Source organism: Musca domestica, unplaced genomic scaffold (genome assembly GCF_030504385.1).
Source record: "Musca domestica strain aabys unplaced genomic scaffold, Musca_domestica.polishedcontigs.V.1.1 14, whole genome shotgun sequence".
Classification (NCBI taxonomy): Eukaryota; Metazoa; Arthropoda; class Insecta; order Diptera; family Muscidae; genus Musca; species Musca domestica.
Genome location: NW_026712192.1, coordinates 2,945,453 through 2,968,026, shown reverse-complemented (window position 1 = coordinate 2,968,026; position 22,574 = coordinate 2,945,453). Strand labels below are relative to the sequence as shown.

The 22,574-nt window shown below is 35.7% G+C and overlaps 1 protein-coding gene and 1 long non-coding RNA gene across 2 annotated transcripts in view; both read right to left on the bottom strand.

Moving 5' to 3' along the window:
- The window catches only part of LOC101898891 (chondroitin sulfate glucuronyltransferase), a 75,761-nt gene extending 56,182 nt beyond the window's left edge, over positions 1–19,579 (bottom strand). The window contains exon 1 of the mRNA XM_059119112.1: positions 19,107–19,579. Coding sequence (XP_058975095.1) covers positions 19,107–19,385 — 279 coding nt within the window. The 5' untranslated portion in view covers positions 19,386–19,579. The remainder of the gene's footprint in view (positions 1–19,106) is intronic.
- Positions 19,580–20,024: 445 nt separating this feature from the next.
- Positions 20,025–22,005, bottom strand: LOC131801080 (uncharacterized). Its single transcript, XR_009341692.1, has 2 exons — positions 21,299–22,005; positions 20,025–20,601 (listed from the first exon to the last, which is right to left on the bottom strand). It is a non-coding gene; the product is annotated as an uncharacterized LOC131801080 (long non-coding RNA).
- Between the last annotated feature and the right edge of the window lie 569 nt (positions 22,006–22,574).

Sequence of the window (22,574 nt, the reverse complement as noted above, 5' to 3'; positions counted from 1 at the left end):
TTTTTCGGTCACTGCGACGGGGGTTTCGATCAAGTTCGCTTCTTTACTTTTCGAATCATTTCTGCTGATGTTGCTGTTTTCTTCCGTCCACTTCCTTGACGTCGAGCTACGCTACCAGGTAACGGGTGATTGTACGAGACACAAAAGATTTATTCACATTTAAATGCTGGAGTGCTCGAATGATAGCCACTTGTGGTTTTCCAGCCAAATATAAAGAAATCACACTATCACGCTTGAATTCCATCACGAATAATTTTTTTTCTGGAAAATTCTAGCCAAATTGCTTTTGTACGCTTGTAAACAATATAATGACCTGCCACTGGAATAATTTTAACAGCCGTCGGATGAGTGGCTTAAAAATGACAGCAGTCTGTAGTTGGTTGCAGTTTTTTCATCTCACCCTGTATATCCTTTCTAGACTTTCATATATATCATCTGGCATCATATTTAACTTTTGTCCCAAGTGTAAGGCGTTCAGCGAAAATTTCTATTTTAAAACCTCTCAAACGTATGTGACTGGTAATTTCATGTTGGGCGCCATTTTGAATATAACCGATTCGTTCCTGAAAATGTCCCGGTTATAGATCCCCAGCAGCGTTGGGCACCATTTTTCACCATGACAGGCAGTTTTTTTTTCATCTCATCCTGTATATACTTTCTAGACTTTCATATATATGTCATCTGGTATCATATCTACCTTTTGTCCTTATTTAAGGTAATTTCATGTTGGGCGCCATTTTGAATATAACTGATTCGTTCCTGAAAATGTCCCGGTTATAGATCCCCAGCAGCGTTGGGCACCATTGACAGGCAGTTTTTTCATCTCACCCTGTATATACTTAAAATTATGCTTATAATTATAACATTTTCCTAAAAAAGATGAAGGAAAACTTTTCCGTTGGGCGCCATTCACCTTTTTATATGGCTTTACTTTCAATCTACCTCTTTACAATAATAGATCAGGTTCTGTAAAATGAATTCTTATATCTTTTTTTATTTAGCAACATTTTAGAAAAAATCGGTAATCTCACCAAATATTTTTTCATAGAAAATAAATTTGACCATAGCGAACCAAAGTCTCTTTTCTGCCGCCTCACATAGGGTAAGTGTGCCTAAGTTCGGCATGTCCCAGTAGTCGGCACTTTTTATTTTTAAGCCCAAATAAATGAAGCTTTTACAACTAAATGTATTTTGTTTACTTCAAATATATTGTCAGCTATCTTTGTGTACAATTTCGCTAAGAAAAGATGATTTATTCTAATAAAAATTAAATTTTTGTCGGTGAAGGTCCTCAACAATCCATATTCTTAAGAAAAGTACAATAAAGGCGTCGAATCAGTTTAACTAAACAAAAATATTATATTTTAATGAATTAATTTATTATTATTATTAATTATTCTTACAAAAAAATTGCTATGCCGACTGTGGGAACATGCCATACCGACAATTGACAAGTGGTGCCGACTACTGGCAAAAAAGCATTGTTTTAATAAAACTACAAATTTATGAAATTTAATAAAAAGTTATTAAAACTTTATTTATTATTGCAAAAACTATACAAAATTTCGAATCTGAATAAATTAACTTTATAATAATTGAAAAGTTCCACTCAGAATGGTGAGCGATTAAAAACGCGAAAATCCTAAAAGTGCCGACTACTGGTACACTTACCCTATGACGTGTAAAAAAAAACATCGATGTTTCATATTCTTTTGCCAAAAAAAACTGATAAGTCAAGATAAGCATTTTTACGATAATTGTCATATCAGTAAATCCTCCAACAAAATCCCAAAATAGAAAAAATACCACTTCTGGTCGGAAATTACATATTTTGCCCAAAAATTACGAAAAACAAAAATTAAAGAAAGTTATTGTTTAGAACATCTACGGGCCATTAGAAATTAATTGGCTTTGTAAAATTGTTGGCAGACGACCAATTAAATACCGCCGCCAATGGAACACGTGCAGCACGCAATCGAATGCCAAAATAGCTGGGGAATTGAAATCAACAAGTGGTCGCAATACTTTGCGAAATAAAACATAAACAAATGTTTCTTTTATTTTTTGTGGTTGTTGTTGTCATTACACAATGAAAATAAACAAAAAGTAGTAGTGACGAAATCAGATCGAAAAGAAATATTCCAAAATGTGGCATTTGAGTTGAATTTTTTAAAGGCTTAATTTTTTTTTTTTTTTTTTTTTTTTGATAGAAAAATGTTTGAAATCCTTAGCTCTTCACTTTTTTCAATAGAAAAAAAAATTGAAGGCCTCAGTCTGCCGGTTATTAGTTTTTTCTATAAAGTCAAGTTCCTCAATAAACAGAGGCCTACTTTTTTATAGAAAAAATCGATAGGAAGTGGGGGCCAACTTTTTCCATTGAAAAACAGTCGAATACTACTTTTTCTATAGGAAAAAACAGTCCATTACTAGTGCTTTCTATAGAAAAACCGTCGAAGACTACATTTTCCGCAGAAAAACGGTAGAAGAACACCTTTTTCTATTGAAAACATTCGAAGATTACTTCTTTCTCTAGGAAAACAGTCAAAGGCTACTTATTTCTAAAGAAAAACAGTCGAAGACTATTTTTTCCAATAGAAAACAGTAAGAGACTACTTTTTTCCATGAAAACAGTCGAAGACTTCAGTTTATAGGGGCTATTTTTTTCTATTGAAAAAATAAAACACCTGAATTAGCTGGGACATACTTTTTTCTTTGGGAAATAGTCAAAGACTTTTTTTGGTTGAGGCCTAGTTTTTTTTTATACCCCCAGCCATAAGGCTAATTATACCCTCAGCCATATGGCTACAGAGGGTATGTATCATTTGATAGAGCCAAAACGTGCCTCATCGAAATAACAGTTTTAGACCCTAGGTGTCCTTGGACCAAATCGGTTTCAGGATATTTGGAGTCGAACTAGCGACGTCCGTCCGCCCGAAGGGAGTATCCGATTTGATCTAAACTTGGTACATCGTATTATTATTGTCAAACTTAGATCATCGGAGTTAGAGTTCGGAGAATGGCAATAGCGGTCCACTCCTTCTGATACCTCTCCCACAAAATGTCAAAATTTTCAAAGGAAATAATTTATTGCACAAAAAGAGAAAGGATAATCCGATTGTGCTCCAACTTTGCAAATTCGATTATTTACATCAATGCTAGGTCACGTGAGAAAATGTACAATATCGGTTCACTCCATCAAGTACCTCCCCCACAAAGGATCAACATTTTGCAAAATTAAAACGCTTATAAAATGTGATGTAAGAGTCGGACTATCTTTAAATTTCACACATCCCTATAATTTTATTAACCCAAGGTCTGGTGTGAAGATGGAGTATATCGGTCCACTCCTTCTGGTACAACCCCCCCCCCACACACACACACAAAAGGTCGAAATTTTGAAGAAAATATATTTTCTGCCCTGAAAGAGAAACGATAATCCAATTGTGCTCCAACTTTGCAAGTCCTAATATTTGCGATGGTGCTAGGTCACGTGCGAAAACGGACAATATCGATCCACTCCATCAATTAACTCCTCCACAAAGGGTCAACAATTTGAATAACCCAAACGATCATAAAATCCGAAATAAGCATCCGGTTCTTTGCATATTTCACACATGCCATTATTTCTATTAACCCAAGGTCTGGTGTGAAGATGGAATATATCGGTCCACTCCTTCTGGTACGTCCCCCACAAAACGGCGACATTTTGAATATCCATGAAGCTCATAAAACGCGAAATTAAAATCCGATTCCATTTAGACTTAGCACATCTGAATATTTCTCATAAGCTCATAAAACGCGAAATTACCATCCGATTCCATTCAGACTTGGTACATCTCAATATTTTCATCAGCACAAGATCTCTTATAAAGATGGTAGAGATCATATCATTCCTTGTAATAACCTTAATAACCAAAACGATCATACAATCCTAAACAAACATCTGATTCTCTTCAAATTACACACATCTCAATATATTTAATAATCCAAGGTCTGTTGTGAAGATGGAATATATCGTTCCACTCCTTCTGGTACCTCCCCCACAAAGGATCAACATTTTGAAGATTCATGAAGCTCATAAAACGTGAAATTAACATCAGATTTCATTCAGACTTTATACATCTCAAAATTTCCATCAGTACAAAATCTCTTATAAAGATGGTAGTGATCAGATCATTTCTTCTGGTACCTCTCCCACAAAGGGTCGAAGTTTTAAATAACCAAGACGATAATATAATCCAAAATAAGCAGCTGATTCTCTTAAAATTACACACGTCACAATATTTTTTATTAACCCATGGTGTGGTGTGAAGATAGAATATATCGGTCCACTCCTTCTGGTACCTCAACCACAAAGGGTCAAAATTTTGAATATCCATAAAGCTCATAAAATGCGAAGTTAACACAAGATTTCATTCAGATACATCTCATTATTTCCATCAAAACAAGATCTCTTATAAAGATGGTAGTGATCGGATAATTTCTTCTGGTACCTCTCCCACAAAGGGTCGAAGTTTTAAGTAACTAAAAAAATAATAAAATCCGAAATAAGCATCTGATGCTCTTCAAATTACACAGATCTCAATATTTCTATAATATTTGTTTTAATATATATATATATCGATCCACTCCTTCTAGTACCTCCCCCACAAGAGGTCAAAATTTTGAGTATCCATGAAGCTCAGAAAAGGCAAAATAAAAATCCAAATCCATTCAGACTAGGTATATCTCAATATTTCTACCAACACTAGATCCGTTATAAAGATGGTAGAGATCGTACCATTTCTTCTGGTACCTCCCCCACAAAGGGTTCAGAGATCTGATATGAATTTGTAATTTATCGAAATTTATGATTTCGCATAAAATTGGAAATAAATGTTCGATTTCCTTCAAATTTTGCACATACCAATGTTTTCTATCTATTTTAGATGAAGTATGAAAATGGAATTCTTCGGTCCGCTATATCTGTTACCTTGTGCATATTTCCACATTTTTCAAAAAGTCCCACATAGCTCATATAAAGTATAGGAAGTAGTCGATATTGTCCAAATCTGACACAATTTGTAATATTTTTATCAGTCTTAGGTCCGACACGAATTGGTGAATGTTGTCCAATTGCTTCGGAACCTCCCCCATAAAGGGTCAACAATTTGAATAATCATAATCATAATGTTTTAAAGAAAAAATTATTTTTGTTCGCACTTTCATCCTTAGAAAAAATTGAGTTTGTTTAGGTCTCTCTTTTTCTGTTTCTAAGTGCGGAAGTTATTTCCCAATTGTTTAAAATAACAATTATAATTGTGAAAATATTTTATGTCAATATTTAATAACGTTAACAAAGTAATCACAAACTGAATGCTACAACTGGCAAGCAAAAAAAAAACCGGCATTGGCCTGCACTTGTCGGCCAGGCGTGTCATAAGTACCAGCAGTTCAGATATCACTTACAATTAAATATTTTTATTTCAGTTTTTTGGGGGGTTTTCACTTTTTTTCAACAATTTTAAGTTTTAATTGTTGTTGCTGTAAAGACAGACAACCTTTTGCATGAATCAGATCAAGATTTCATCAAAAAATCCCAAAAAAAAGAGGAGAAGAAGAGGCTTGTGAACAATAAAAATTAAGTAAAACAAAAAAAAATCCATAAAAATGTTTATTTTTATTAACTTAAATTAAGCCACAGTTGGATTGTATAAAAATAAATGCTTATCTGACGGCCTGGCCTGACCTGTCTGTCTGCCTGCCTGCCATCTAGAGCCAGCTTACAGCCTACATGTCAACTGACCCGTACTTAAGTTATTTAACAAAAATATTTGGTTGAGTGCTACAGTCTTTGGCAAATGAGTGAGAATGGTTCGTTGTTAAGGGGTTGTATTAAATGGAAAATAACAAAAAATAACCACGCCGAAGGACCAAAAATATTAAAAAACAAGCAAAATTATATCAGTCGGTTTTGCCGACAGATGTATACCCCCAGCCTTGAGTTATGATTATTCAAACTGTTGACCCTTTATGGGGGAAATTCCGAAGCAGTTGGACGATATTGACTGATAAAAATATTACAACGTGCCAGATGTGGACTATATCGACTACTTCGTATACTTTATATGAGATAGGTGCAAATTTTTGGAAAATGTGGAAATATGCGTAGGGTAACTGATATAGCGGACCGAAGTATTCCATTTTCATAATTCATCTAATACAGATAAAAATATTGGTATGGGCAAAATTAGAAAAAAATTGAACATTTATATCTAATTTTATGTGAAATCATAAATTTCGGAAAATTACAAAAAAAAATTCCTGATTAAGAGAAATATTTATTATTATTTAGCAAGTTATGACAGATATAGGCATTGGAAATTGTGACCCTTTGTGGGAGAAGGGATTTTCACAAATGATCTTGCGTTAGCAAAAATATTGGGATGTGCGTAATTTGAAGAGAACCGGATGCTTATTTCGGATTTTACGATCGTTTCGGTTATTCAAAATGTTAACCCTTTGTGTTGGAGGTAATAGAAGAAATGGTCCGATCTTTACCATCTTTATAACAGATCTTGTGTTGTTGGAAATATTAAGATGTGCCAAATATGAATGGAATCGGACGTTATTTTCGCGTTTTATGAGCTGCATGGCTATTCATAATTTTGACCCTTCTGGTACCTCCAGAAGGAGTGGAACGATATATCCTATCTTCACACCAGACCTAGAGCTAATAAAAATACTGTAATGTGTGTTATTTGAAGAGAAACGGATGCTTATTTCGAATTTTATGAACGTTTTGGTTATTCAAAACTTTTACCCTTTCTGGGGGAGATACCAGAAGAAATGGAAATGGGTTAATAAAATAAAAATATTGAGATGTGTGTAATTTGAAGAGAACCAGATGTTTATTTCGGATAATATGATCGTTCTGGTTATTCAAAAATTCGACCCTTTGTGGGGGAGTTGCCAGAAGGAATCTTTATAACAGATCTTGTGTTGATGGAAATATTGAGATGTGCCAAGACTGAATGGAATCGGACTTTAATTTCGAATTTTATGAGCTTCATGAATATTCAAAATTTTGACCCTTTGTGGGGGTGTCCTTAATGGAGTGGACCGATATATTCCAGTTTCCACATTTGAAAAAAATCCGACTTTTACATCACATTTTATTAGAGTTATAATAATTCCAAATTTGTACTCTTTATGGGGAAGGTACATTTTCGCACCAGACCTAGCACTGATGCGAATATTAGGATTTGCAAAGTTGTAGCAAAATCGGATTATCCTTTCTCTTTCTGTGTAGTAAATTATTTTCGTTGAAAATTTTGTCATTTTGTGGGTAAGGTGCCAAAAGGAGTGGACCGATATTGCTCATCTCCGAACTCGATCTAAGTGAGGCACGTTTTGGCCGTCTCAAACGATATATACGCTCTGTAGCACTATGGCTGAGGGTATAACAAATCAGATGAACAATATATATGGGGGATATGGCTATATCCGATCCGATTTTCATCAAAATTGATTTACTTCATCTAGACTAAATTTGAGTGGATGTGCCAAAATTCAGTACTAATATTTGCCATTTGGTGCACAATCGACTGGAAATCGGTTGAAGATATATATGGGAGCTATAACCAAAGCTGAACCTATCTTGATAAAATTTGGCAGAGGTATTTCTGGGCTGTATCTGATACCAAATATCATTCTTGTGGAGTGCATATTACATATATGCATATTAAATATCATTCTTGTGGTATGCATATTACGAATGTGAGTGACTTAAAAGCCAAATCGGATGAACAATATATATGGGAGCTATAGCTATATCTGAACCGATTTTCACCAAATTTGATATACTAGCTTCTAGACTCAATTCGGTCATAAGTGCCATACTCCATCCCATTTGGACAAATATTAGACGTTTGGTGAACAATAAAAGGTGAATCGGACGAAGTTATATATGGGAGCTATATCCAAATCGGAATCGATCTCGATAAAATTTGAGAAATGTATTTCTGTGTTGTGTTTGTTATAATTCCCCAAATATCCAAATAGAGTCCATATTACGGCTGAGGAGGACAAAAAATATCAAATCGGATGAACAATATATATGGAAGCTATAGCTAAATCTGAACCGATTTCGATCAAATACTTATATTTACATACTTATTAACAGGCTTAATAAGGTCGCAAGTGGCAAATTCCATACTCTTTGGACAGAATGACTTCACACAACATGTAGGACAGACCATGGTAGAATCAAGAAGGTAAAATCATGCAATCATATGTTTACATTTTTTTTTCAAAATTATTAACATCTCATTCATTGCACATACACAAATCAGAGTTGGGAACCAGTTTACTATGCAGTGGAATTTGACAAGGTATATTACAGAAAATCCAGAGATGGGTACGCTTATTTCAAATGGCTTTACCTTCTTAATTTTACTATGGGACGGATTAAATATCGTTGAAAATTTGTCTTAATTGATGACATTGTGTTACTTACCAACTGTCCCAATTGACTGACCAATGTCTGTAGGAGACACTTACATCACAGCTCAAATGGTCATAGAGCATTAGAGATGAGCAAGCAGAAGAGGAAGAAGATTACGGTCAAGCTAAACTAATCACAGCAGTAAAGAAAATGATGGACAAGCGAGAAACGTTTCAAGTACATATTTACATAGTTATGTTGTTGTTGCTGCAGTTGTTGTGCCACAGTGACGTCAACAAGAAAAATATTTACATATTTTATTAGACAACGTTTTGAGGAAGACAAATATTTGTTCCATTGCACAAATAATGGATAGCTGAGAAATGTTCTCTGTTTGTTGCATGGAAATGGATTCTCGGGTTTGAAATGGTTAATATTTCGGGTTTGGTCTTTTAGGATGGGTTCTTAGATAGAAGGCGGCATACTAAAGATGCAAATACATACATAGAAGGCTAGAGAGGTTATAAATCATTTGATACAGCCCAAAACGTGCCTCATTGAAATAACGGTTTTAGACCCTAGGTTTATTTGGACCAAATCCGTTTCAGGACATTGGGAGTCGATCTAGCAGTGTCCGTCCGTCAGTCTGTCTGGCTGGCTGTTGCGCACGAGCATGAGTATCCGATTTAATCCAAACATGGTACATCGTAGTATTATTGTCAAATTTGGTTCGGAGATGGGCAATATCGGTCCACTCCTTCTGGTACCTCCCCCACAAAAAGTCGAAATTATTATTTTAAGACAAATGATTAAATTAAGAGAAAGGGTCAAAATTTTGCATAATTAACTCTTATAAAATGTGATGTAAGCGTCAGGCCCTAGGTTTCTTTGGACCAAATCCCCTTCAGGGCATTTGGAGTCGAACTAGCGATGTCCGTCCGTTTGTCTGGCTGGTGCGCACGTTAACTCTCGATGGGAATATCCGATTTAATCCAAACCTGGCACATCGTAGTATTATTATCAAATTTGGATTGAGTTCGGAGATGGGCAATATCGGCCCACTCCTTCAGGTACCTCCCCACAAAAAGTCGAAATTATTATTTTAAGACAAATGATTAAATTAAGAGAAAGGATAATCCAATTTTGCTCAAACTTTGTAAATCCTAATATTTGCATCAGGGCTATGCCCGATACGAAAATATCGATCTACTCCATTAAGTACCTCCCAACCACAAAGGGTCAAAATTTTGCATAATTATAACTCCTATAAAATGTGATGTAAGCGTCAGGCATTAGGTCTCTTTGGACCAAATCCCTTTCAGGGCATTTGGAGTCGAACTAGCGATGTCCGTCCGTTTGTCTGGCTGGGGCGCACGTTAACTCTCCAAGAGAGTATCCGATTTGATCCAAACTTGGTATATCGTAATATTATTGTCAAACTTAGATCGAGTTCGGAGATGGGCAATGTCGGTCCACTCCTTCTGGTACCTCCCCCCAAAATGTCAAAATTTTCAAAGAAAATAATTTACTGCACAGAAAGAGAAAGGATAATTCAATTTTTCTCCAACTTTGCAAATCCTAATATTTGCATAAGTGATTGGTCAGGTGCGAAAATGGACAATATCGGTTCACTCCATCAAATACCCCCCTACAAAGGGTTAAAATTTTGCATAATTAGAACTCTAATAAAATGTAATGTAAGTGTCCGATTGTCTTCGAATTATACGAATCACAATATGTTTATTAAGCCAAGGTCTGATGTAAAGATGGATTATGTCGGACCACTCCTTCTGGTACCTCCCCCACAAAGGGTCAAATTTTTGAATAATTATAAATCTAATAAAATATGACGTAAGTGTCCGATTGTCTTCGAATTACACACATCACAATATTTGTATTAACCCAGGGTCTGGTGTGAAGATGGAATATATCAGTCCACTCCTTCTGGCACCTCCCCCACAAAGGGTGAACATTTTGAATATTCAAGAAGCTCATAAAACTCGAAATTGACATCCATTCAGACTTGGCACATCTCAATATTTCCATGAACACAAGATCTGTTATAAAGATGGTAGAGATCGGACCATTCCTTCTGGTATCTCCCCCACAAAGGGTCAAAGTTTTGAATAACAAAAATGATGATAAAATCTGTAATAAGAATCCGATTCTCTTTAAATTACACACATTGGAATCTTTTTGTTAACCTAAGGTCTGGTGTGAAGATGGGATATAGCAGTCCACTCCTTCTGGTACTTGCCCCACAAAATATCAACGTTTTCAAAGAAAATAATTTACTGCACAGAAAAAGAAAGGATAATCCGATTTTGCTCCAATATTTCAAATCCTAATATTTGCATCAGTGCTAGCTAAGGTGAGAAAATGGACAGTATCGGACATTCCATCAAATACCTACCCCTTCCCCCACCCCCAAAGGGTCAACATTTTTAATAATTAAAGATAGGAAGCTAAAATTTTGCATGATTAGCCTTTTATCTACAGGCAGTTCAAGTTCGAAGATGGGCTATATCGGTCCACGATAATGTATAGCCCCCATGTAACGGTACCTCCCGATATTCGGTATTTTGATGTTTTTAGATACATTTTTCAATGGAATTAGCTGAAATTCTACACAAGGATTTCTTTGTGGGTACTTTACCGCCTGTAAGAGAATTGTCTATATGTAGGTCCATGATATCGTAGAGCTCACATACTACGATACCCTCGATATTCGGTATTTTAACGATTTTAGCTAAATTTTTCAATGGAATTGTCTAAAAATCCATACTTAGCACTCTACCCGCTGGAGGAGTAATGTCTATATAGGTCCACGATATCATGTAGCCCACATACAACCGTACCTCCCAATATTCGATATTTTGATGATTTTAGGGATATTATTCATCGCAGTTGTTTCAAATTTGGTTTTTGAAGTTCGTAATGGATACTACAGCCTATGAGAGAAAATTGCCTATGCAGGCCCAGGTCTTCGTATAGCCTCCATATAATGGTATCCCCCAATATTCGGTATTTAAATGATTTTAGCAACATTATTCACCGGAATTGTTTTAAATTTCGTATTTAGAGTTCGTAATGGGAACTACAGTCTATGCCAGAAAATTGCGTATGCAGGTCCAGGTCTTCGTATAGCCTCCACATAGCGGTACATCCCAATATTCGATATTTTAATGATTTTAGTGACATTATTCACACGAATTTGTTTCAATTTGGTATTTGAAGTTCGTAATGGATATTACAGCCTATGTCAGAAAATTGTCTACGCTCGTCCAGATCTTTGTATATGCCCCATATATCAGTCAGTACCTCCCGATATTCGGTATTTTAATGATTTTAGCGACATTATTCACCGGAATTGTTTCAAATTTGGTATTTATAATTCGCAATGTCAGAAAATTGCGTATGCAGGCCCACGTCTTCGTATAGCCTCCACATAACGGTACCTCCCGACATTCGGTATTTTGATGATTTTAGCGCCATTATTCACCAGAGTTGTTTCAAATTTCGTATTTAGAGTTCGTAATGGGAACTACAGTCTATGCCAAAAAATTGGCTATGCAGGTCCATGTCTTCGTATAGGTCCCATACAGCAGTACCTCCCGATATTCGGTATTATGATGATTTTAGCGACATTATTCACCGGAATTGTTTGAAATTTCGTATTTAGAGTTCGTAATGGGAACTACAGTCTATGACAGAACATTGTCTGCGCAGGTCCACGTTTTGATATAGCCCCCATATAATGGTATCTCCCGATATTCGGTATTTTGATGATTTTAGCAACATTATTCACCGGAATTGTTTCAAATTTGGTATTTGAAGTTCGTAATGGATAATACAGCAAAAGACAGAAAATGGTTTGTACAGGTCCACGTCTTCGTATAGCCTCCATATAATGGTATCTCCAAAACTTCGGTATTTTAATGATTTTAGTGACATTATTCACCGGAATTGTTTCAAATTTGGTATTTGAAGTTCGTAATGGATACTACAGCCTATGACAGAAAATTGTCTGTACAGGCCCACGTCTTCGTATAGCCTCCATATAATGGTATCTCCCAATATTCGGTATTTTAATGATTTTAGTGACATTCTTCACCGGAATTGTTTCAAATTTGGTATTTAGAATTCGTAATGGGTATTACAGCCTATGTCAGAAAATTGCGTATGCAGGCCCACGTCTTCGTATAGGCCCTAGATATCAGTTCCTCCCTATATTCGGTATTTTGATGATTTTAGCGACATTATTCACCGGAATTGTTTAAAATTTGCTATATAGAATTCGTAATGGGTACTACAGTCTATGCCAGAAAATTGTCAATGCAGGTCCAATGCTTCGTATAGCCCTCATATATCAGTACCTCCCTATATTCTGTATTTAGGCGATCTTAGGTACAATATTCACCAAAATTGTTTAAAATTTCGTATTTGAAGTTCCTAATAGGTACTATAGCCTGTGACAGAAAATTGTCTAGGCAGGTCCAGATCTTCATTTAGGCCCCATATATCAGTACCTCCCTATATTCCGTATTTTGATGATTTTAGCTACATTTTTGTTCAAGTTTCGTATTTGAATATTGTAATGGCTTATGACAAAAGTTGCCTATGCAGGTCCACGTCTTCGTATAGACCCCAATATAGGGCTATATTTGGTATTTTTAAGATTTTAACAGAATTTTTAACGGATTTTATTTTATTTTTTTTTTTTTTTTTGGTTTTTTGAAAATTTTCAAATTCGTTCCAAATGGTGGAGGGTACTCAATGTTCGGCCCGGTCGTACTTACTGCTTTTTTTACTTGTTTATGTTATAATAGATGATGTATGCAAACTTTTGCTCCGCACTGTGCTCGAATTAAATGGAATTTGTATACGTTTTCTTACTAAACGATAATTTTTAATTGAGATGAAAGATCGCACAGTTTAAAGTATGATGTGATGCAACAATTTCTAGTAGGCCCAGCCAGCTGTGTTGATGTTCCTCGATTTTTTTTGTATTAGAATCAAGGCGATCACCATTACCACCAATGGCTGCACGACCTTCTGTTAAATCTATTTTAATTAATAAAAAATATTAAAACAGAACCGGGCCGCTACCAACACTCACTCCAGTTTCCGATTTCAAAACACGTGTGTCTGACACAACTGTTGCTGGCTGGTTACTCATCGGCCGGTCATTGTTCGGCGAAATTCCCGCCAAATGTATTTCATTTGTGGCTCAAGTGGCACAAGACCAATTGAAGTTTGGGCATGTGTAGCAATGATGTGGCTGTAGATGGCATAGAGAGAAAGAGGGAAAGAATACCCAAAAAAAAAAAGAAGAACACAACGTCATGTCTGCCATTCATTTCGAAAAATCTTGCTAATTGATTTTCAAATGCTTTGAATGTGGTAAACATTTGACGAAGAAAAAAAAACTGAAAAAAAGACAAACAGGGAGACCCATCTGGAGAAGAACAGCCAGAAAATAAAACTCTCAAATTACCAAACAATTCGGAGCTACGAAAAAAAATTCAAATGACACGGTTAGGCTACAAAACATTTAGGAATTATTTTCATGGTTTCCAAGGCAAATCTTTGTCTGTTGCTTGGAAAGAGTTCAAATGTTATCAAAGCTTCATCTATCAAACTAAACGCTTAAGCTATTAGATTTTTTGTTTTGTATTTTTGCAATCATCATGTTCACACGAAACGTGCCAACAGTTTTAAGATAAGCTCATTGATGGTCTTTATAAGTTGCTGCAATTAGTCGGGGGGTTCACGAATTACCCAATAAAAATAATTGAGTATCAGAACCAGGTCCAAAGCAATAATTCTCAATGATTTTATAGGTTCTTTGAACTTGTTTTTTTTGCGAAAAGAATTAATTCCAATCAAATTGCATTAAAATGCAATAAAAACCAGTAAAGAAAGTCTTAAAGTCGGACGGGGCCGACTTTATGATACCCTACACCACTTTGCTAATTTTGTAGAGTTCTGCATAACAATGGGAGAATTCAATCATACACGCTATGATTATATCTTTAAAATTCGGACTTGTATTGCCCATTTGGTGCAAAATTAATTTGAAATCGGATAAAGATATATATGAGAGCTATATCCAAATCGAAACCGATCTCGATAAAATTTGGCAAATATATTTCTGAGCTGTATTTGATATATTTCCTTGAATATCGTTGTTACGGAGTGCATATTACGGCTGTGGGTAACAAATATGACAAATCGGATGAACAGTATATATGGGAGCTATAGCTATATCTGAACCGATCTTCACCAAATTTGACATACTAGCTTCTAAACTCAATTCGGTCGAAAGTGCCAAATTCCATCCCATTTGGACAAATATTATACGTTTGGTGCACAATAAAAGGTAAATCGGACGAAGTTATATATGGGAGCTATATCCAAATCTGAACCGATCTCGATAAAATTTTGCAAATATATTTCTGAGCTGTATTTGATATATTTCCCCAAATATTGTTGTTACAGAGTGCATATTACGGTTGCGGAGGGCAAAAATAACAAATCGGATGAACAATATATGTGGGAGCTATAGCTATATCTGAAACGATTTCGATCAAATTTGGCATACTTATTTTCAGGCCTAATTTGGTTGTATGTGCAAAATTCCATACTATTCGGGCTGATATTACACGTTTGGTGCACAATAAAAGGCAAATCGGAAGAAGTTATATATGGGAGCTATATCTAAATTTTGACCGATTATCTCCAATTTCAATAGGGTTCGTCCTTGGGCCAAACAAATGATTTGTGCAAAATTTCATCTGGATAGGGCAATAAATGCGAACTGTACTTTGTTTACAAAAATACATGGACAGACGGACGGACGGACGGACATGCATAAATCGACTCAGAATGTGATTTTATGCAGATCATCAAAAGGAACTATGGGTCTATCTCGTTTCCTTTTGCCTGTTACAAACAAATGCACAAAGACATAATACCCTGATCACCTTATGGTGTAGGGTATACAAATTAAATTAGCAATTGAATCTGAGGCTAGCGGCATGGAAGGTAGGATTTTTGTAAACAAGTTTTATTTTGGCATTAGAAATTTATTATTTTGTCATATTTTCACAGAAAGAGGTACCAATAATAGGTTTGAGAAAAAGTAATCTGTTCTGAATTTGTTTCTTTGAAGAAGATGAGTTTCGTTTAACACCTATGCATATTATGATGGAGGTATATTTATGGTGGAGGTATAAAAATTGAGTTAATGAACTAGGGAGCTAGTGGTATATAGAGTGAGATGAAAAAACTGCCACCAACTTCAGACTGCTGTCATGTCTAAGCCACTCGTCCGACAGCTGTTAAACTTATTCCAATGACAGATCATTATATTGTTTACAAGTGTACAAGAGCATTTTGGTGAGAATTTCCCAGAAAAAAAGTTATTCGTGATGAAACTCAAGCGTGATAGTGTGATTTCTTTGTATTTGGCTGGAAAACCACAAAAGGGCTATCGTCAAAGCACTCCAGCATTTAAATGCGGATAAATCTGTTGTGTCTCGTACCATCGTTCGTTACCGTGATACTGGTAGCGTAGCCCGACGTCAAGGAAGTGGACGGAAGAAAACAGCAACATCAGCAGAAATGATTTGAAAAGTAGGGAAGCAACGTGATCGAAACCCTCGTTGCAGTGGCCGAAAAATTGCTCGTGAGCTGAACATATCGCAATATTCCATGCGGCAAATATTCAAAAATGAGCTCGGGGTAAAGTCATTGAAATTCCAAAAAGTGCAAGAACTTACACCGCAAAAGAAAGAAAATAGACTCAAAAGAGCTAAAGAGTTTCTTCGCTTGGCCGAAAGTGATGAACTATCGAATTGGGTTTTCTCCGAACGAATGTTTTCTCGTTGTCCAGCAGATTGTAAACCAACAAAATGATCGTGTTTACTTGCCAAAAAGAGATCAGTTGAATATGTGCACCTTCGGTTGGCCACCAGAACTCAAGCGCCAGCCAGGGTGATGATGTGGGCTGCCATAACAGCCGATGGTCGCTCTCCGCTCGTATTAATCGACCGTGGCATCAGAATAAATGCCGAATATTATCGCGAAAATATTCTGAAGGGTGTACTAAAGCCTTGGGCACACAAACATTTTGGCCCCAGACCTTGAGCATTCCAACAGGACTCAACACCATCGCACTCAGTACGCGCCACCCAAGAATGGTTACAAAAATGAGGTTCCTCCCTTCATTTCCAGCGCACAATGGCCACCAAAATCTCCGGATACCAATCCGTTGGACTATTGTGTCTGGAGTATTTTGGAAAGCAAGGTTGGCACTAAAAAATGCCAAAGTGTCGATCACCTTAAGCAAGAGCTACGCCGGGAATGGGCCAAAATACCGCAGAGCAACATTCTGGCAGCACGTGACGGTTTCATTGGCCGTTTGAAGGCCATACTTTGTGCCAAAGGTGACCGATTCGAACAAATCTAAACTTATTCTAAAATTTGATGCTATTTCCGAAATTTGTTGCTTTTATTCAATAAAATTTAAAAAAAATGTAAAAATTATGGCGTTTGACTATGTTGCAGTTTTTTTATCTCATCCTGTATATATATTCTTGATCAGCATAAAATTCTATGTCGATGTCCCTCCGTCTGTGGAAATCACTCGAGCTTCCGAAAGAAATGAAGTAGGCTGATAACATTTTACTCAAATGTATATTATGTCTGCAGGACTTTTGTTATTGAAAATAAGCCATGTAGGTCCACGTTTTGGTATAGTCCTCATATAATAGTACCTCCCTATTTTCGGTATTTTGGTGATTTAAGCGACATTATTCACCGGAATTGTTTCAAATTTCGTATTTACAGCTCTTAATGGGTACTACAACCTACGACAGAGAATTGTCTATGTAGGTCCACGCCTTCGTGTAGCCCCCCATATAACGATACCTCCCGATGTTCGGTATTCTGATGATTTTAGGGAAATTATTTCAAATTTCGTAGTTACAGCTCTTAATGAGTACTACAACCTACGACAGATAATTATCTATGTAGGTCCACGTCTTCGTATAGCCCCCAAATAACGGTACCCCCATTTATGCAATATTTTAATTACATTTTTTGCCGGAATTGTGTCAAATTTCGTATTTAAAGTTCGTAATGGGTATTACAGCCTATGACAAAAAATTGTATATGCAGAATTAAGTCCTCGTATAGCCCCTGTATAACAATTTCCCTTGAGCGGTATTTTTCGAAGATTTTTTTATAAAATTTTCAAGTTCCTTCAAAATGGTGAAGGGTATTAAAATTTCTTCCAGGCCGAAATTATCTGTTTATACCCTACACCACATAGTGGTAAGGGTATTATGTCTTTGTGCATTTGTTTGTAACATGGAAAAGGAAGCGAGATAGACCCATAGTTACTTTTGCGGATCTCCATAGAATCACTTTCTGAGTTGATCTATGCATGTCAGTCCGTCTGTCCGTCCGTCCGTCCGTCTGTCCATGTATTCTTGTGACCAAATGCAGGTCACATTTATTATCCGACTGAGATGAAATTTTGCACAAATCATTTGCTTGGCCCAAGGACGAACCCTATTGAAATTGGAGACAATCGGTAAAAATTTAGATATAGCTCCCATATATATCTTCGTCCGATTTGCCTTTTATTGTGCACCAAACGTGTAATATCAGCCCGAATATTATGGGATTTTGCACATACAACCAAATTATGCCTGAAAATAAGTATGCCAAATTTGATCAAAATCGGTTCAGATATAGCTATAGCTCTCATATATATGTTTCATCCGATTTGTTATTTTTGTTCTCCGCAGCCGTAATATGCACTCTGTAACAACAATATTTGGGGAAATATATCAAATACAGCTCAGAAATACCTTTGCTAAATTTTATCGAGGTCGGTTCAGATTTGGATATAGCTCCCATATATAACTTCGTCCGATTTACCTTTTATTGTGCACCAAACGTCTAATATTTGTCCAAATGGGATGAAATTTGGCACCTACGACCGAATTGAGTCTAGAAGCTAGTATGTCAAATTTGGTGAAGATCGGTTCAGATATAGCTATAGCTTCCATATATATTATTCATCCGATTCGTTATATTTGTTACCCACAGCCGTAATATGCATTCCGTAACAACAATATTTCAGGAAATATATCATATACAGCTCAAAAATATATTTGCAAAATGTTTTCGAGATCGGTTCAGATTTGATATAGCTCCCATATATATCTTTATCTGATTTTAAATTAATTTTGCACCAAATGGGCATTACAAGTCCGAATTTAAAAGATACAAATGCTTCGGCATATTTGATCCTTTGAACTTTAAATTATAATTATTATCATAGCGTGTATGATTGAATTCTCCCATACAAACTTTCAATTATTATGTGGAGCTCTACTAAATTAGCAAAGTGGTGTAAGGTATCATAAAGTCGGCCCTGCCCGACTTTAGGACTTTCTTTACTGGTTTTTTTATTTGTTTTTTTTTTTTTTTTTTTTTTGAAATAGCTTAATATTGATGGACTTGTTAGAGTTTGTACACTGAAAGGATCTATATTTTAGATAAATAATTGCCTATAGAATGAGCGGAGTGAGTCCGTGAAAAATACATAGAAAATACTCCAAAAATTTTTTTTTTCCAAATGAAAAAAATATAAACATTTACTCACCGTTTTCTTGGCCGCCAATGGTTTATTGATTAAATTCAAATGCGGTTCAAACTCCTGGCCAAATTTTTCGATAAGACTATTTTCAGCTGCTTCCTGAGGACATTCTTCCTGCTGCACCAATTCCCAAATATCTTGTGGCACATAGAATGATAGGACGAGACCCAAAAATAGGCCAATAACAAAATAGTGATTTCGACTCAAAGATGTACGACGCATTTTTGGGCCTGACAGTAGGGGAATGTGCATTCTGATATAACGTTGAGCGGTGTTAAAGGTCATGTGTCCAGGGAGAAAATAATTTAAAAAAATATGTTCAATGTTATGCAGGCGGCATATGGTCGCGGGATTTTCTTTAATAGGTCTCCCTAAAACATAGAATACCGCACGCAAGCAATATTAGCTCCAGTTGTCACTGTTGCATTCCTTTTTTCTCTCAAGAAAAAATGCTCTAAACATAGAATTCCGCACGCAAGAAATATTAATTCCAGTTATCACTGTTGCACTCCCTTATGTTCTCAAGAAAAATGCAGATGTTATTGAATTTTAACAATTTTCTCATCACTTTTTTGTCTTTTGTAGGGGGAAATGCTTATCATTTCTTCTTGAAATTATCCGATTTTTTCCGAGTTATCTTAATTTTTTTCCGGGAATTTTAAAATCCTTTTGTAAGTGCGATTTTTTTTATTTTTAAATAAACGATTTTGTTAATAGAACATTTATGTTCTTCATTTGATAATTATATTTGTTCTCGCACTTTTTTTTAATTAAAACAAAAAAAAATAAGTTAAAAGGATTTCTCAATATTTGTGGATTTGGTTTCTTTTCCTCCTTTATTTTTGGAATTGTGGATAATTTTATTTGCAACAAGTGTTTACAGTGTAAATTTTACACTCACGCCTTTTTTTTTTTTGGGGGGGGGGGGGAGGTCACTTGTTTATTTTTCTTCCCTCTTCTCAGCATGAGAAGTTAATTTTGTTGACCTTTACCACTATTGTTGTTTTTAATTGGCCATATAATGTCTCTGAGTACAGCGCCACTCTCCTGTTTATACATTCATTGAATGTCATTCAACAATGTGCTATCTCCTTTGTTATTCCTTTTGCTTCCTTTTATGTGTGAAATAATATCTCATATTTACTCTCTCTCTTCTTTTAGTTTTTTCCACTAAGGGAGGGAGTCTCTTAATTATTCTTTGCTCTCTCTCAAGTAAAAAAACTCTGCCTTTGCGACCCTTGTTATGTTTCGTTTTGATCGTATGTTGTTGCTGTTGCTTGCTGCCGCTATTCTCTTAATGATGTTTATTATTATTATTGGTGTTGTTGTTTCTGTTATTGCAAGTGTGGCCTGATGTCTCCTTTTGTCATTTGTTTTGTGTGTGTGTTTTTTTTTCTTCTTGTTCTTGTTTCTCTTGTCTGTTTCTTGCTCTGTTATGTTTACATTTGCCGACGGCTGCCTCAGTTGGCGCATACGTTGACACTGATCTTGGCACTAGTTTCTTTGGATGAAAATGATGATGATTATCGTTGGTGTTATTATTATTGTTGTTGTTGCTGCACGATTATTATTATTATTGTTGTTACACTGTTATTATTCTTATTGTTGTTTTGCAATTAATGTTCCCTTTTGTATCTCAACAAACACTGGCATTTCGTTTGCTGTTGTTGTGCTTGATTGTCTGACGTTGTGTGGAGTAAGAAAAAAAAATGTGGCTGCTGGCGTCAATGCCGGCAGCAAACAAATAATTGGGGAGCTGTGTGTTTTTTACACAACAAAAAGAGACAGTACTGCAGATTGGTCTGGTGTAATGAAATAAAGACAATGATTAGAATATATTTCTAGGCATGGCCATCTTTGAAGAACTGCATTGTCAAATATATATGCTTGGCATCTGACAGATGACAGAAAAGGGGGTAAACAGATGATGATCATGCGTTAGCAACAAAAAAGAAAATATTACAGCAACAACAACACCTATTCGTGGCCTCAAGACAAAAACTAAAGAACTTTTCTTTTTTTGATTATTTCTTTTTTATATCTTTATGCTTTCTTTGATATCGCACAAGAGCAAACAAACAAAAAAAAAAACACACACAGCGAATGGAAGACAACAATAAAAGATACCAACAACTACACTAAAGGGGTAGATATATCGGATGGTTGATGGGTTTTTTTTCTGTTATTTTTATGCGTACTCTACAAAAATTTGTTGTTACTGCTCTGCTTTTATTTTTTGCCCGTATGCCCGCAGACAGGTTGGTTGCTGGTAGCTATGTAGGTAGAAAATGGTATGAGTTAAACGCCTGCTGATAATTTCCTTTTTTCACGTTGCGTATTTGTTGTTGTTATTTATTCTTGCACAATTTTTGTTTGTATTTATATCTTTTATTGCTTTGATAGGCCATATCAACAAAAACAAAAACCAAAAAAGACCGGCACCTTAATAACCGAAGATCACTCAAGAGGATATTCTATGCTTCTTCTTCTTCTTCTTGTTGCCAAAAGGAACCGGTTGTTGTTAACAAACAAACATCTTCACTTAGACTTCAATTAACACAAAACACACACGCACGCACGCACACACACACGAACCCCACTAAACACAAACATTATTAGGAGTAGGGCTTTAATTAAATTTAATTAGCAAATAATCTCGTTTTTCTTTTTTATATTTTCTTTTCTCAGCTATCGAATTCATAAAATGCCGGTCTAGCCCCAAAAATTTTTCATACAACCGAAAATAACAAAAAAAAATGCCGAACGTAACGAAAAAAATTAAAAAAAACGAACGTTTGGCGTTTGCCTTTAACCGTAATTTTACCGCAAAACAACCGCACGCTTGCAACCGTCCATGTCAAACTGACATTCTCCCCAGTTCGTAAATCGATACACACTTACTGTGGAGGGGGAACTAAACGATAACAACAGTAATCGATAACATAACGTTAATTCACTGCAATGATGGCAAGTCAAACTGTAACAGTGATGGCAACGATTTAGGCACGATCCAGCAAGGAGGTACAACAGTTGCGTATATATCATTACAACACACGGTATCTGGCATCTCCGTTTGCTGTTTAAATGATGTAGAGACAATAAATAAATAAAGACAAAAGAAATAAATGCATAGACAAATCATGAAAATAAAAAAAGAAACCAAAAAGGAAAAGTCAAAAGTCGGGCGGGCCGATTATATGATACGAATACGCATATATAGTAGAGCGCCCGTATCAAAAGAATTTATATGAAGTAGATCATACCACCTATCAACATTTGGCTTTGGAGCAGTTATAGTCTGGTTTCAGTGGGAGCTAATATATGGGAGGCATATCCCATTTTGAATCGATTTTCATTAAATTTGGCGGAGATATTTTTATCTTCATACATCTTTATCACTTCGAGAAGGATTATATTGTCGAGAAATATTTTTGACACCAAAAACAGATTTTTTTCCTTTTATTGTAATGGAAC